Source organism: Babylonia areolata, chromosome 19 (genome assembly GCF_041734735.1).
Source record: "Babylonia areolata isolate BAREFJ2019XMU chromosome 19, ASM4173473v1, whole genome shotgun sequence".
Lineage (NCBI taxonomy): Eukaryota > Metazoa > Mollusca > Gastropoda > Neogastropoda > Buccinidae > Babylonia > Babylonia areolata.
Genome location: NC_134894.1, coordinates 45,282,222 through 45,299,721, shown reverse-complemented (window position 1 = coordinate 45,299,721; position 17,500 = coordinate 45,282,222). Strand labels below are relative to the sequence as shown.

Genomic DNA, 17,500 nt, shown 5'->3' with positions numbered 1-17,500 from the left:
ATCCACCATGTTTACCTCTGCTTCTTGGGCAGTCACCCTTGGCAGGAAGTAAGGGCAAATTTGCCCTTTGGGTTTGAAAACCCTCGGGTGGACTCGAGTGTTCCTGAAGATCGGATACAACTTAACCTCGAGCAGTTTACCTTGTACTCAAGTAAATTTGCCTGCAGGTACACCTTTACCCACAGGCCCGATGGTACATGGTCTCTTGAATAAGGCCCCAAAACAACAACCCACCCACACCCAACCACAACCACACACCATCTACACCCCCCCCCCCCCCCCCCCTACCTCCACCCCAATCCAGCCACGTTACCACCACTGCAGGGCGCTCACCATAGCCAGAGATGTCGAGGCAGGGGCCGTCAGAGTGGTGACACACCACCTCCTGCACGTAGCTGGGGAACACATCGTCTCCCAGGTGCCGCACGTGCTGACACTGCGTGCACAGGTGCACGTGCGCGGCCTGCACGTGCGATGATGACGAGGATGTCGAGGACGAAGACGAAGATGAAGACAGCGAGGATGTTTGGCAATAGCCGCTGACAGTCTCCTGGGCTGTCCAAACGAGATGATGATGATGATAATAATGATAATGGTGGTGGTAGTGGTAGTGGTGATGAAGATGATGATGGTAATAATAGGAATGTAATGATGATGATAATAATAATAATACAACAAAAACAACAATGATAATAATAATTAATCATCATCATCATCATGATAATAATAATAATAATAATGGTAAGAAGAAGAACAAGGAGGAGGAGGAGTAGAAGAAACACAAACAGCCACAAAAAAATCATCATCATCATCTTCACCATCACCAATACCTCCACCACCACCACTACCACCACAACACCAACAACACCGCCACCATCACCACCACCTCCACCATCACCACCGCCACCACTACCACCACAACACCAACACCACCAACACCGCCACCATCACCACCACCTCCACCATCACCACCGCCACCACTACCACCACAAGACCAACACCACCTCCACCACCTCCAGCGCCAGCAACACCACCACCACCACCACCACAACACCAATACCACCTCCACCACCAACAACACCACGTCTACCACCACCGCTACCACCACCACATCACCACCACTACAACCACAACACCAACACCACCTCCACCACCACCACCACCGCTACTACCACAACACCAACACCACCTACACCACCGCCACCACCACCACCACCGCCACCACCTCGCCTCACCCTTGACATCTTTTTGCGAAAACATAATGTCCTCAGCACGAACAATACAACTCACGGAAGGGGTGGGAGGACGGAGGGGGTAGGGGTAGAGCTGGTGGTCATGGTACTGACAGTGACATGTTTTTTTCATTCGCCCATATACTGATAAATATTCATACAATGTAACACACACACACACACACACACACACACACACACACACGTCATAACAAGCGCGCGCACACACACACACACACACGCGTCCGCACGCACACACACACACACACACACTATACCTCCTCCCCCACCCCTCCTACACACACACACACACACACACACACACACACACACACACACACACACACACACACACACACACACCTTACCTTTACATTGACAAGTATGACAATTGTTATCGTCCAGAACCATCTCAGTCTGGTTTCCAGGGCAACCACTGGCGTCAAAGTGCTGACAGTCCACACTGTACTCGCACGCTGCACCGAAAAGACAATGCTTACATCAACCAGTGCACGAGAGAAGGGTGGGAAAGGAAGGAAAGAAGAAAGAAAGGGGGAAAAAAAGACGAAAAAAAGAAGAAAGTATTCTTCTTCTGCTTCTTTTTCTTTTTCTTCTTCTCATTCTTCGTTCGAGGGCTGCAACTCCCACGTTCACTCGTATAAACACCAGTGGGCTTTTTACGTGTATGACCGTTTTAAAGAAAGTAAACAAAAAACTGCAGAACTCCAGAGAAGAATCCAGGCCCTGGAAATGAGATGCTTCCGCAAGATCCTGAACATTACATACAAAGACCACATCACAAATGAGGAAGTGAAAAGAAGAGTCCAAAACGCCATTGGCCCATTCAAAGACCTGCTAACCACAGTGAAGGAACGCAAGCTCCGCTGGTATGGACACGTCACACGATCAGACGGCCTAGCCAAGACCATCCTGCAGGGTACCGTACAAGGAAGGAGGAAGAGAGGCAGACAGAGAAAGCGGTGGGAGGACAACATCAAAGAGTGGACGGGCCTGCCATTTGCCACAACTCAAAGGGCCGCTGAGGACCGAGGCAGGTGGCGCGAGCTGACCAGGCAGTCATCCATGGTGCCCCAACGACCCACCCACGGGTCAAGGGATAGATGAGATGAGATGAAACAAAAAAAAACAACAACAAAAAACAAAAAAACAAAAAAAAAGAAGAAAGAAGTGAGTCATCGTTTTTGAAAACAGGAAGGAAAATAACAACAACACCACCATCACCAACAAGAACACAAACACCATCGCCACCAAGAACAACATTAACACCGCCACCGCCACCGCCACCAACAAAGAAGAGAACAGAAAGAATGTAAAGACAGAAAGTAAGAAAGAAGTGGGTCACACGAAAAAGGGGAAGAAAGAAGAAGAAAAGAACAGAAAAGATAGAAAGGAGGGAAGAACGAAACGTAAATAAACAAACAGGGCAATGGATCAATTAGTGCAGGAACGAAGAAAGGACAAGGCGAAAGAAGACAGATAGATAACAAAAGAAAGAAAGAAAGAAGGAATGAAAGAAAGAAAGAAAGAAGGAACAGAAAGAAGGAAAAAAGAAAGAACAGAAGGAACAGAAAGAAGGAAAGAAAGAAAGAAAGAAGGAACAGAAAGAATGAAAGAAAGAAGGAACAGAAAGAATGAAAGAAAGAAGGAACAGAAAGAAAGAAAGAAAGAAAGAACAGAAGGAACAGAAAGAATGAAAGAAAGAAAAGAAGAAACAGAAAGAAGGAAGGAAAGAAAGAAAGAAAGAAAGAAAGAAGGAAAGAAGGAACAGAAGGAAAGAAGGAACAGAAAGAAAGAAAGAAAGAAAGAAGGAAAGAAGGAACAGAAGGAAAGAAGGAACAGAAAGAAGGAAAGAAAGAAAGAAGGAAAGAAAGAAAGAAAGGAAAGAAGGAAGGAAAGAAGGAAAGAAAGAAAAAAAAACTAAGAAAGCGAAAGGAACGTGAGAAACAGTACATCGAAAAGGAGACATTTCAATCGTGCAGTGAAAGAATTAGGTCAGGAATTAATTTAAAAAAGAAAGGACGGGTTCAATAGTCGAGTGGTTAAAGCATTGGACGTTCAATCTGAGGGTCCCAGGCTCGAATCTCGGTAACTACGCCTGGTGAGGGGGGCGAGGGGGTGGGGGGTTAAAGAGTGGAGATTTCTCCGATCTCCCAGGTCAACATATGTGCAGACCTGCTGGTGCCTGAATCCCCTTCGTGTGTCAACGCAAGCAGAAGATCAAATATGCACGCTAAAAATCTTCTAATCCATGTCAGCGTTTGGTGGGTTATGGGAACAAGAACATACCCAGTATGCACACCCCTAAAAATGGAATATGGCGGGGTAAAAACGGTAATACACGTAAAAGCCCACTCGTGTACATACGAGTGAACGTGGGAGTTGCAGCCCACGAACGAAGAAGAAAGGAAACGAAAAATAAAAGACAAAGAAAACTTCTTCTTCTTCTTCGTTCATGGGCTGCAACCTCTACGTTCACTCGTATGTACACGAGTGGGGTTTTTACGTGTATGACCGTGGTTTTTTGACTCACTTGTGTAAACAAAGTGAATCTATGTTTTAACCCGGTGTTCGGTTGTCTGTGTGTGTGTTTGTGTGTGTGTCTGTGTCTGTGTGTCTGTGGTAAACTTTAACATTGACATTTTCTCTGCAAATACTTTGTCAGTTGACACCAAATTAGGCATAAAAATATGAAAAATTCAGTTCTTTCCAGTCATCTTGTTTAAAACAATATTGCACCTCTGGGATGGGTACAAAAAAATAAAAAATGAAGTCTAATTATATGCAAACTGCATTTACTGCTATATTTATATTTTTTAAATATTTTTTGTATTCTCTAAACTTGGCACTTTGATCTGATATTCTTACCCAAAAACAAGAGCAGTCATTATTATCATTTTTTGTTCAAACAGAAACTTCTTTTGCTAAGCATGGAAGTTTTATTTATTTTGCAAACGTTTTGGTGCAGATAGTAAAAAAAGGGAAATTACTCTGTAATTAATGCTAGGTGACTTAATTCGCTTTAAACTGATCTTTCTCATCTTAAACATTACATTTTGAAATTATACACAATACATAAAAAGCTTGGGTTTTTTTTTTTTTTTCGGTGTATCACAAGTGAGTCTTGAAGGCCTTGCTTCTCTTGTTTTTGTTTTTTGTTTTTGTTTGTTTGTTTGTTTGTTTTAACCCTGTCATGAAGCTATGCTCCGTTTTCGGAGGGTGAACGAAAAAAAAAACTGGACAAAAAAAAAAAAAAAAAAAAAGCCAACAATTAGTACATAAACAACGGATGAATGAGTGTTAAAAGAAGCTTAGAAGAACGAACGGTACGAATGAACGGATGAAGAAAAAAGAAAAGAAAGAATAGACTGCGCTCCGACATGGACACGCCCCTATGGACCAGTACATGATAGAAAGGATGAGAAAGCACAAAGAAGGAACGATAATGATAAAGTTATCGATATCAAAAAGAAAAAAAGAACAAACAAAAGAAAGAAAAGAAATGCAACGAAAAGGTAAACGATGCATATAACAGTTTCAAGTAGCTCTAGGAGGCGTCACTGCGTTCGGACAAATCCATATACGCTACACCACATCTGCCAAGCAGATGCCTGACCAGCAGCGTAACCCAACGCGCTTAGTCAGACCTTGAGATACAACAACTACTGTATAAACGAGGGATGAAAAGAAATGAAAAGAATGAACGTAAGAAAAGAAAGAAAGAAAATGTAAGACAAATGCACTGGAAGGGAACATCACAGCTGGAAGAACCAGGTGAAAAAAGAAAAGAAAAAGAAATGAAGAATAAGAAGAAGAAAAACAACAACAACATGAAAGTCAAACAGAGAAAGAAAATCACCACAAAACGGACGCTTTGAATCAACCACTGAGTCAACCAAAGGAAGGAAATGAATCAATGACAGAGAAGAAGAACAAAAGAAAGAATAAGAGAAAGGACAACGCGAGAGAGAATAAAATCATCAAAAGAGGATATCCCCATAAAACAAGGCAAAACGAGAGGGTGAAAAAAAAACTTTAAAAAAAGGAGAAAGAACGAAAACAAAGAAAGAAAGGAAAGACAGACAAGGAAAACAAAATACATCTTAAGAAGACATCTTTTTCATCCAGTGCATGAACAAAGGAAAGAAAATGAATGAAAGAACGAATGAAAGGAAGGAAGAATGCATGGAAAGCTGGGACACACACACACACACACACACACACACACACGAACGCACGGACGCGCGCGCGCGCACACACACACACACACACACAACTATCACAGCTAACTAACTCACCGTAACTCTCTCTATCCTCTCCATCGAACGATCGTTTTCTCAGACGGGTCGAATCTCTGGGGGTAGGCAAAAACTGAGCCGGAACCATTTGTTGCACAAAGGCAAGAGGCAGCTGCGACAGACCTTCTGAAGATCCACGAACAAAGTCACTGCTCGCCATGCGTTCTCTTTGTCCCTTGGTGCTGTGTCTGTTCTTCAGAGTATGCCCAAATGCCGATCTGTCGTTTTCTGAAGGCAGTTTTGGGATGGCGAAGCGAGTATGGGACTTCGGTCTGTGGTGTTCCTCCAGCATTTTCTGGATCTGGTCTCTGGTGTACTTAAATTGGATGTGTTCGTCCTGTTTTAAAGAGAAATAAAGAAAAGAAAAACATTGTTGTACATACGTTTATGTCAGAATTGACAACGGTCAGTTTGATTTTTGACTCACTTGTGTAAACAAAGTGAGTCTATGTTTTAACCCGGTGTTCGGTTGTGTGTGTGTGTGTGTGTGTGTGTGTGTGTGTGTGTGTGTGTGTGTGAGAGAGAGAGAGAGTCCGTGGTAAACTTTAACATTGCCATTTTCTCTGCAAATACTTTGTCAGTTGACACCAAATTTGGCAAAAAAATAGGAAAAATTCACTTCTTTCCAGTCATATTGTTTAAAACAATAGTGCACCTCTGGGGTGGGCACAAAAAAAGCCAAATTATATGCAAACTGAATTTACTGTTATAGCTATATTTTTTATTTTCTAAACTTGGCACTTTGATCTGATATTCTGACACATGAACAAGAGCAGTCATTTTTATCATTTTTTGTTCGAACAGGAACTTCTTTTGCTAAGCATGGAAGTTATATTTCTGGTGCATGTCTTTGTTGCAGCTAGTTAAAAAAAAAAAAGGGGGGGGGGGTAATTAATCTGTAATAATGCTATGGGGGTTAATTTGCTTAAAACTGATCTTTCTCACCTTAAACATTACATTTTGAAATTATACTCAATACACAGAAAGCTTGTGTGTTTTACTCTCAGTGTACAGGGCTTTCACAATGTTTATTCGCCCAAGTGGTCTTTTTCGGAAAATACTAAAATCAATACTACGAGTGGACTTTATAGATCTGTTGGCTGAGCCCTGAAGGTCATGGGCAAAAATCAATTGCGTACATATATTTATACATATTCAAAGCGCGTGCTCATATTCCACGCGAGCGCGAAGGACGCCATTTTGTTTCAAGTTGTTGACCTGCCCGTTCAATCCTATATTCAATGGACAATACACGATAACATGTGATGGAAAGTTGGAGAAGGAGATGGTTAAATATTCAGAGAAAGATTTGTGAACGCCTCATCACTTACTGGATTATGCCCAAAACTGCCATAAAAACATCAACAAAATCAGTCGGGATTCACAGTTAAAAATAATAAACCATGAGAGTTAATACCCTTGATGAAACGTAAAAATTTCCAGTCTTGACTTTTCTCAAAATGAAGTCCTTTTCACTTCATACGACGTTTAGAAGTACTTGTACTTGGCTCTACATGTTATTAATTTAACAAAATACTAAATTTGCATATCAACTTTAAAACTATAAAACTAGAATGAACATAAAAGAGAAATTGAATCGACCGTGTCATACGATTCCCGGCGGGTGTAACTAAACTTGTACATCTATCTAGATCCAGAGAAAACGGCTAACTTTGCAGTGTGATTGCGGCGATATCCACGTCTCCTTTATCGCGGACTTAAAAAGAATTTTTAATTGTCCTTAAAGATTTTTTGAATGCCCAAGATACACCAGAATAATATGATATGAACAGCGTTCTCACTGCGAATACCGCAATCGATGCGCAATCGCATGTTTAAATGTTAAATTTTTTAACGTCAGTTAAGGAGCCACGATAGTGTATTGGGTAAGACAGTTTCTTCTCACCTGAACACGCAGGGTTCGAATCTGCTGTCAGGACTTTTTTTTTTTTTAACCGGAAGCTTTATAATAACAGATACAGAACACATTTTAACGATTAGATTTTTTTAAAAGTGTATCACAAGTGAGTCTTGAAGGCCTTGCCTCTCTTTTTGAGAGATGTTTTGATGCACATGTTTGTTTAATTGATAATTGATGTATTGTACTTATATGGCGCAAACTCCCCCTATCATAATAGGCACTAAGCGTCTCACATGAAACAATACATATACTAATAGTGCATTATACTACACAAGAGCGCATGAGGGCACAGAAGTGAAAAACAAAATCTTTATACACGAGTACAATACCACACATTGCAGATATGGAGAACTACAGAAAAAAAGGCACAAAATACGCCCTTCCCACACGCGCGCGTACACACACACACACACACACACACACACACACACACACACACACATTGCAGTTATTTGTAATGGTGGGATTCTACAGAATATACCATTATGTATTAAATTATTTTGATGACTTCAATATATATTTTTGTCCATGGCACCAATGGAAAAACTGCTTGTCCTTATAGGATAATAAATAAACATCCCACTGCCTCCCCCCTCTCCCACCCTCACCCCCGCAAATAAAAGCAACCAACGAAAAAACGAACAAAAAGAAGAATACCAAACAAACAAATAAAACCCCAAACAAAAACGACAAAATCATACACATAAAATTAATATGCAGTTACTTTTCTTGTTCAAACAAGCCCCAAGAATAACAACATGTGTATGCTGTTTAAAATCTCTCTCTCTTTCCGTCTGTATGTCTCTGTCTGTCTGTATCTCTCTCTCTCTCTCTCTTGTCTGTCTGTCTGTCTGTCTGTCTGTCTCTCTCTCTCTCTCTCTCTCTCTCTCTCTCTCTCTCTCGCTGCCTTCACTTGGTTTCTAGTCAAGGTGAAGCAAAGTACTCCAGACTCACCATTTCAGGGACACCTAGCGGCATAAGGTTCCGGAAACTGCTGGAGGCAGCCTGCAGGGTGGGGGCGGTGAAGGGGGAGGAGGCTGAGCCGCCATGTTGTTGCAGCAGCAACGTAAGGTGCTGCTTGTCGAGGACGTCACGACGTTGACGTGTTCCGCAAGGGAGATCATGCTCCACGCTCACGTACTGCAAGCAGGCTAGCTCGGAGTGCTGCGCCCCTCCAGAAACTGCTGCAAGAGACACCGTGTCTTCAGGCTGCGTGGCCCCGAGAACTGCACCAAAAGAATCTGTGTCTCCAACAACAAAGTCTCTTGCATGAACCAACACGTTGGGGATCAGATTCTCAGAGGAAGACGAGCCCCCTTGACCGAGCGACATCGCTGAATGTGTCTGGTTGGGATCACTGGGGGTACCAAAAGGGAATTCGGAAGGGAAAACATTATACCCTGATTGGACACCGGCTGCTGAGGAGGAAGTCAGCCGAAGGGGCGCCAGTGTAGGGACGAGGGGCAGTTTGTGAGGGCCCGCTGTTGGGACTTGTAGTGTGGCTTTCGGGGTGGCGGGGGTGTGCGGTGTGGGGTGGAGTGTGACGTTCTGGACCGGCGGGCTGGGCGTCGGGTAGTCGTCGTAGCGAACGTTGGGGTCAGCTTCCTGGCGCTGAAGCCTCCTGAAGAGGTCTAGAGAACGATGTGGTGCGTGACTGGAACTTGTCTGACGACCGTTTTCTCTCGCTTCCATCCAGTCTGCGGATATTCCGCTGAGCAAAGGTTGATCGGCGTTGACTGCGACGGTATCAGCAACCGAATCACCTGTCCGCGCTACACTGTCTTTATAAGGCCTTTCAACGCTGGGGAACTGCCTGCCACTGATGGCTTCTGCGGGTCCCCAACCCTGCATATGTCTTGGATTGAGGCTTGATCTGGTGAGCGAGCGTGAGACCCCATCCGTCTGAAGCAAAGCTTCGTCCAGACCATCGTCTCCCAAAACCGTTCGTCTCTTAGTAACGGCAGACGGTCCGTTCAAAAGAAAGAGTGATAACAGATCGGTGTAACTGTTCCTGCTGTTGTAATAGAGATCACGAACACGGCTAAGCTCAGAGTCTGAAGGTTTAGTGTCAAAGAGGAAATGAGGTCTGGTAGATTGCATCAGATTCCGACTATGTTTTGGAGGGTGGTTGGCCATACCTTTTCTGTAACTGGAAGCTGTCAGCAGTTCATCGGTGAAAAAATTAGGTCGGTGCCCTGCGTTAAGAACTGCCATTGCTGAAGCACTGGCCGCTTTTCTTTCTGGGGCTTGTCCACTGTGACGTACTTGCTGCATGTCTTGATCCCAAGAGCTGAGGGAATTCCGTGGACTCGCCAGCCATTTCTCTTCTGCAAAAAAACCCACAAAAAAACGGTATAAGGTATGAGAAGTACTCATGCGATGTTACGTTTCAGTTTAATTTGAAGCATTAAGTCATAACGCACGTAACTGAACCCAAGTCAAGAGAACTGGTCTTTACAAAACGAGATTGAAAACCTTGTGTTTCCTGCATTGTTCAGCATAACTGCCGTTTCGAATACCACCGGGACGTGGCGGTTATGTTTAAGAAAGTAAAATTTTAAGTCATAAACATGTCGATGAGTATTATCACGGTACTTGTTTTGGATATTTTTCAATTTATTACTGACATATGATTATTCGTGTATTGTTATTGTCCATGCCTCCTAACTGCATTGCCTTAATTAACTTAGTGATGTACATTTCATTGAAATGGAAAAAAAAAGACCATAGTCACTGTCGTTGATGAGTTCGATTCATAATTATATCCCACTTTCTTCTTTTTTTGTACTTTTATCATATACGATATTTTTATAATGACAAAAGAGCTCTTCACTTGTACTAAGGAATTCATAATAAACGAGAAGGAAATAACGAAGAAAAGGAAAAGAACCAGCAAAAGAATAATCTCTTTGTCAAATATCTCTGACTTGCAAAAAGATGAAACCATACAACTAAGAAACGATTGGCTGCTCGTTAGGCACAGAAATTTGACACTGGCGAACATTGCGTGATGAAAGAAAACTGTTTTGATATGAACACAGAGACAGAGACAGACAGACAGACAGACAAACAGACACTGACACTGACACTGACATACTATATTGTCTATGTAGCAGTTAACCCCTTTATACAAGGGAGGTAATCAATTCATTCAATATTATCATCAGCAGAGCTCAAACTTCTAAGAGAGAGAGACAGACAGACAGAGACATTGACACTGACATACTATATTGTCTATGTAGCAGTTAACCCCTTTATACAAAGGAGGTAATCAATTCATTCAATATTATCATCAGCAGAGCTCAAACTTCTAAGAGAGACAGACAGACAGACAGAGACATTGACACTGACATACTATATTGTCTATGTAGCAGTTAAGCCCTGTAGACAAGGGTCGTAATCATTTCATTCAACAATTATCATCAGCAGAGCTCAAACTCCTAAGAGAGAGAGAGAGGGGGGGGGGGAGGAAGACAGACAGACAGAGACAGAGAGACATTGACACTGACATATTATATTGTCCATGTAGCAGTTAAGCCCTGTAGACAAGGGAGGTAATCATTTCATTCAACATTATCATCAGCAGAGCTCAAACTCCTAAGGGAGAGAGAGAGAGAGAGATACAGAGACAGGGAGACAGAGACAGAGAGACAGAGACAGACAAACAGACTGACACTGACATACTATACTGTCTATGTAGCAGTTGACCCTTTAGACAAGGGAGGTAATCATTTCATTGAACATTATCATCAGCAGAGCTCAAACTCCTAAGAGGGATAGAGAGACACACAGACAGACAGACAGACAGACAGACAGGCAGACAGAGACAGAGATACACTGACACTGACATACTACATTGTCCATTCAGCAGTTAAGCCCTGTAGACAAGGGACATAATCATTTCATACAACAATAACATCAGCAGAGCTCAAACTCCTAAGAGAGAGAGAGAGGGGGGGGGGGGGGGAGGGGGGGTCTGGGGGGTCGGGGGGGGGGGGGAGACAAAGACAGAGAGACAGAGATACAGAGAGCCTACCAGACATTATTCCGCAGGCCACTTGCGAAATAAAAGTGAGTAGCACCATCCAACCACTGCCGATGTCACGACGCAGAAAATACCTCATCACCGACATCACCAATGCTCCCTCTTCACTATAAAAAAAACCCAAACGAGTAAATAGATAAAAGCAGCCAAGAATCGATGACGTGTTGTTGACGTAAGAGACTCAGAGAAGCCCAGGAGGACTCGGTGACGTCAGAACAGGAAACGAGATTAGGTCAGATGGATGGAAAGGATGTCGTTGCAGACGTGTGCTTCGTTCCTGTGTCTTATACGTGGCGTCACAGTGGTCTTCCCGTCTGCAAAATATAACAGCATGGGTGGGTTTTTTTTTGGTTTTTTGGTCATGGCAAAACGTATCGAGCGTTTCCTACAAGATGACGAGGGATGGTGAGCAGAAAAACAGTGGACTGGTCATCGTAGGCAGAGTCGTACACGGTGATAAAGAAATGCACGACCAGTGAAGTAACAATGAAACTGAGCAGTAATAATGATAATAATAATAATGATCTGGTGATAAAGAAACACACGAACACTGAAGTAACAATAGAATTGAACAGTAACAATGATAGTAATGATGATCAGAAAAAGAAGGAGGAGAAGGAAGAGGGGGAGGAAGAGGAGAAGGAGGAGGACGAGAAGAAGAAGAAGAAGAAGAAGAAGAAGAAGAAGAAGAAAGAATTAGAAAAACAACAAATTCAACATCATGATAAGTGTCAGTAGAAGTGGTAGTTTAACAGCAGCAGCAGCAACAACAACAACAGTAGTAGTAGTAGTAGTAGTAGTAGTAGTAGTAGTAGCAGCAGTAGTCGCGGTAGTAGCAGAAATAATCGTTGCGGTCGTACCAGTTGTCGCAGTGGTGGTGGAAAGACAGTGCTGCGTACAATTGTCATCTGTGACTGCACAATATGGTTGTCCTCAAAATCAACTTGTTTTTTGTTTTTTGGTTTTTTTTTGTTTTTTTTTAATTATTATAGTTTGTTCAGTGCTGTTTCTTTGAACGGAAGCGGACGTTTCTCGATGCTAAAAGTCATTTACCACTGCAAAATGAATACAAAATACAACTTCCAGAAGCGTTCGCGATAAAAAACCAATGGTCCCTGCGTCTTATCTTGTATGTTCTGAAGACAATAGCACGTGCACTATGTCTTATGTGTGAACTTATATATGAAATCTAGAATAACTCTGAATGGGTGGGTCTAGGATGCGAAACATATTGAAAGTTAAAAGTATTGAGTAAACCCAGCAGTCAGTTATTATGAAACAATTTTGTTCATATCGATATATATATATATATATATATATATATATATATATATATATATATGCATGTAGATAGATAGATAGAAATGTGATACTGATATATTTCAAATAATATTTTTCGTAATAGTCTTTAAAGAGAATCAAAATATGTTGTTGTTGTTTTTAATTTAGAGATGACTCGAAATAATTTTTAACAAACACAAAGTATTTATCACACGAAAATACAAGAAAATTCAGGTTGGACTTTAAGACGTTCTGAATTGCCAATTCAAACGAAACCAAAATTCACAACTTTAATATTGTATAGATATTTTACTTTCCAAACATAATACAAACATTTGAGAGTTAAACTAAATCAAGTTGTCTTGTTAAAGCCGATGCAACATATCGCTAAAGCTTGGCATCAATGTGCTATTGTAAAGCATTTTAAACAAGAGAGGCAAGGTCTTCAAGACTCACTTGTGATAAATTAAGTCCCCTAGCATTAATTACAGAGTAATTTCCCTTTTTTACTTTCTGCACCAAAACGTTTGCAAAATAAATAAAAATTCCATGCTTAGTAAAAGAAGTTCCTGTTTGAACAAAAAATGATAATAATGACTCCTCTTGTTGTGTCAGAATAAGAGGTCAAAGTGCCAAGTTTAGAGAATACAAAAAATATAAATATAACAGTAAATGCAGTTTGCATATAATTAGGCTTCTTTTTTTATTTTTTTGTGCCCATCCCAAAGGTGCAATATTGTTTTAAACAAGATGACTGGAAAGAACTGAATTTTTCCTATTTTTATGCCTAATTTGGTGTCAACTGACAAAGTATTTGCAGAGAAAATGTCAATGTTAAAGTTTACCACGGACACACAGACACGGACACACACACACACACACACACACACACACACACACACACACACACACACACACAGAGAGAGAGAGAGAGAGAGAGAGAGAGAACCGAACACCGGGTTAAAACATAGACTCACTTTGTTTACGCAAGTGAGTAAAAAATCACTCTGGTGCATCTAAAAACAGTACACACACAAAAAAAGAAAAAAAGAGAGTCCTGTTATGTCCATCTGCATATGGAATCAATAATAACTAATTAACTAAATGAACGAAAAGAAACAGAAAAGTAACTTTGCTTACCAAATCTCAAACACAGGCGTGATGGTATCTTTCACAACTGCACAGAGATAATGACCACGATCATCACTCTCACTCTCAAAGGAAGGAACGGACTCGCGACAGTCGACGAGTCTCGTCTGTCACTCCGCTCCTGCCTTTTATTGCGCCTGGACCCGTGAATCCTTCACGTTTTATTAAAAAGAAAAAGAAATATTCCAACAGGTGGGATGTGACAAAGTCAGAGGAGCGATTTTGAAGAATAACGCTGCTCAGTTCGCAGCATGTTGATGTGTCGACACTGGGTAGAGACTTGCCGAAAAACCAACCAACCAACCAACCTATTTACTAACTAACTAACCAGCTAACTGACTGACTAACTAACTGACTGACTGACTAGCTAACTGGCTAACTTACTAACTAACTAACTCATTCACTCACTCACTCAATAACTAATTAACTAACTAACCAACCAACCAACCATCTAATCAACTAACAATCAATAACCAACAACCAACCTACGTAACTAACATTATGTGGTGATGTGTCGACACTAGGTAGAGACGTGCCGAAAAAGCAACCAACCAACCAACCAACCAACCGACTAAGTAAGTAAGTAAGTAACTAACTGGCTGACTAACTAACCAGCTAACTGACAAACTGACTGACTAGTAACTGACTGACTAACTAACTAACTGACTAGCTAACTGACTAAGTAGCTAACTAATTCACTCACTCACTCACTCAATAACTAACTAACCAACCAACCAACCAACCAACCAACCAGCTAATCAAATAAAAATCAATAACCAACAACCAACCTATGTAACCAACATTAGGTGGTGATGTATCGATTCGTTCAACAGTGCACAACAACATAAACTAGAAAATAACAGCAACAGCATTGAAGTATGCGATATGGCCATCATTAATGCTTCTATCTTACTTTATGACAGTCGGTCTTTACAACATGAATCTTTTTTTTTAATGCACCAAAACAATAACAAACACGCCAACAGCAAACATCAGAAATAGCGACCATGTCAGAAAGATGCGGCATGATTATTAAAAATTCTTCAATATGAATTTGCGTTGGTGGCTGTCTATAATTATAATACATGGGTGTTTCGAAACATCACTCACACAACAACAAAGAAACAAATAAATAAAACAGCAACAAGACCAATACACTACCAAGTGCTAGAACTGCAAATCAGAACTGCACCAAAAAAAAAATCACTTTGTGAGTAATGTTCCCAATAGATTCATTCAAGATAAAACCAACCAGCCAACCAAAGAAATCGCCAACAAAAATCAAACACACAGACAAACAAACAACAATAACAAAGGCCTCATTCGGACTCCAATCAAACCAGACATATCGAGATAGCAATGTATTTACTCAGTTTCGTTTTGTCCTGTTTCGTGAAGCATTCTCCAGACCAATAGGCGTTGTCTGGTGTGGAATAAATGCTGTTCGTGTTTTCACATTTCTTGCACTGTTTCTACTGTGTGTACATGCCAAATGTGAGGATGGGAACGAACTCATGGCTTCGTTTCAAATGGGTTATTTTTCTGTACATCTTATATAGTTATTTGTATGCAGTATGATGAGAAGCGCCGATCTGCAATGACTTAAACTGAGAGTAACAATAGCACTTGCTGCTTGTTCGCTCTTTATTTCATTTACCCTTTTGGTCATATTCAAATTTCCAGTCATACAACAAAAGCAAACAACAATACCGCCAATAAATAAAAGACACTCTACGACAACCCAGTATCATCATCACTATCATCATCAACATCATCGCCAAAAACAACGACCACAACCATAACCACGGAGCCAACTTTCTCCGTTCAGCAACACACACACACACACACACACACACACACACACCATGTGGAGTGATGGCCTAGAGGTAACGCGTCCGCCTTGGAAGCGAGAGAATCTGAGTGCGCTGGTTCGAATCACGGTTCAGCCGCCGATATTTTCTCCCCCTCCACTAGACCTTGAGTGGTGGTCTGGACGCTAGTCATTCGGATGAGACGATAAACTGAGGTCCCGCGTGCAGCATGCATTTAGCGCACGTAAAAGAACCCACGGCAACAAAAGGGTTGTTCCTGGCAAAATTCTGTAGAAAAATCCACTTCGATAGGAAAAACAAATAAAACTACACGCAGGAAAAAAATACAAAAAATGGGTGGCGCTGTAGTGTAGCGACGCGCTCTCCCTGGGGAGAGCAGCCCGAATTTCACACAGAGAAATCTGATGTGATAAAAAGAAATACAAAAAATACACACACACACACACACACACACACACACACACACACACACACACCACACAGCTGTATGCTGTCGATGCAAGCATCGGGCCACTGATCTACCCGATGGCGTCTTGCGATTGGCCAGGTCACCATGACGTCACGCTGGTGTGTATTGATTGGCTGTTTGTTGGCATAGTACTTCAGAAGGGCTGGCAGCTTTTGAAGATCGTGCGCGCATGTGACCGGTGCGCGGGTGTTGGGGTGGGGGTGGCGGAGTGGGTGGAGGTAGGGATATTGAAACAAATGATCCAGTCTCCCTTCCCGGCCCCCCCCCCCCCCCCGTCTGAAGTCCTCACAACGCGCAATCCTCCCCCCCTCCCCCCATTCCCCCACTCACGCACCCCCTCCTGTCCCTCCTGCTCCTCCTCCCCCTCCTCCCCTCTTTTCCTCCAATCCTCATCCAGCGTTTTCCTTGTTGTCCAGTTTTATCAGCTTTCCACTATGTCCATAACGACCAGGTTAGGTTTCTTGCCTCTCCATCTTTGTCGCTGACTTTGGGTCTGCCTGCCTCTTGTCTCTGTGTCTGTGTGTGTGTGTCTGCCTGCCTGTTTGTGTCTGTGTGTTTGTTTGTCTGCGGGTTTGTATGTCAGTCTGTGTCTGTGTCCGTGTGTCTGTCTGTTAGTCTGTCTCTTGTTTGTGTGTTTGATTCTGTGTATGCCTGTTTGTATTTCAGTCTGTTTTTTCAATCTTTCTCTCTGTCTTTCTCTCTGTCTCTCTCTCTCTCTATCCGTCTCTCCCCTTTTCTCTCTCTCTCCGCCTCTACTTCTTTCTCCCTCCCTTTTTTTTTTATTTTTTTTTAAGTTGTTGACCTGCCCGTTCAATCCTATATTCAATCGACAATACACGATAACATGTGATGGAAAGTTGGAGAAGGAGACCGTTAAATATTTATTCAGAGAAAGATTTGTGAACGCCTCATCACTTACTGGATTATGCCCCAAACTGCCATAAAATCATCCACGGAATCAGTCGGAATTCACAGTTAAAAAAACATAAACCATGAGAGTTAATACCCTTGAACTGATAAAAAGTAAAAATTTCCAGTCTTGACTTTTCTCAAAATGAAGTCTTTTTCACTTCATACGATGTTTAGAAGTAATTTTACTTGGCTCTACATGTTATTAGTTTAACAAAATACTCAATTTTCATATCAACTTTAAAACTATAAAACTAGAATGAACATAAAAAAGAAATTGAATCGAGCATATCAACCCGGTGTGACTAAACTTGTACATCTATCTAGATCCAGAGAAAACGGCTAA

The 17,500-nt window shown here is 41.8% G+C and overlaps 1 protein-coding gene across 1 annotated transcript in view; it reads right to left on the bottom strand.

Moving 5' to 3' along the window:
* The window catches only part of LOC143294331 (uncharacterized), a 24,818-nt gene extending 10,782 nt beyond the window's left edge, over positions 1-14,036 (bottom strand). The window contains exons 1-6 of the mRNA XM_076605782.1: positions 13,936-14,036; positions 11,506-11,828; positions 8,424-9,796; positions 5,549-5,885; positions 1,601-1,708; positions 334-555 (exon numbers count right to left, since the gene is read on the bottom strand). Coding sequence (XP_076461897.1) covers positions 334-555; positions 1,601-1,708; positions 5,549-5,885; positions 8,424-9,796; positions 11,506-11,602 — 2,137 coding nt within the window. The 5' untranslated portion in view covers positions 11,603-11,828; positions 13,936-14,036. The remainder of the gene's footprint in view (positions 1-333; positions 556-1,600; positions 1,709-5,548; positions 5,886-8,423; positions 9,797-11,505; positions 11,829-13,935) is intronic.
* Positions 14,037-17,500: the final 3,464 nt, after the last annotated feature.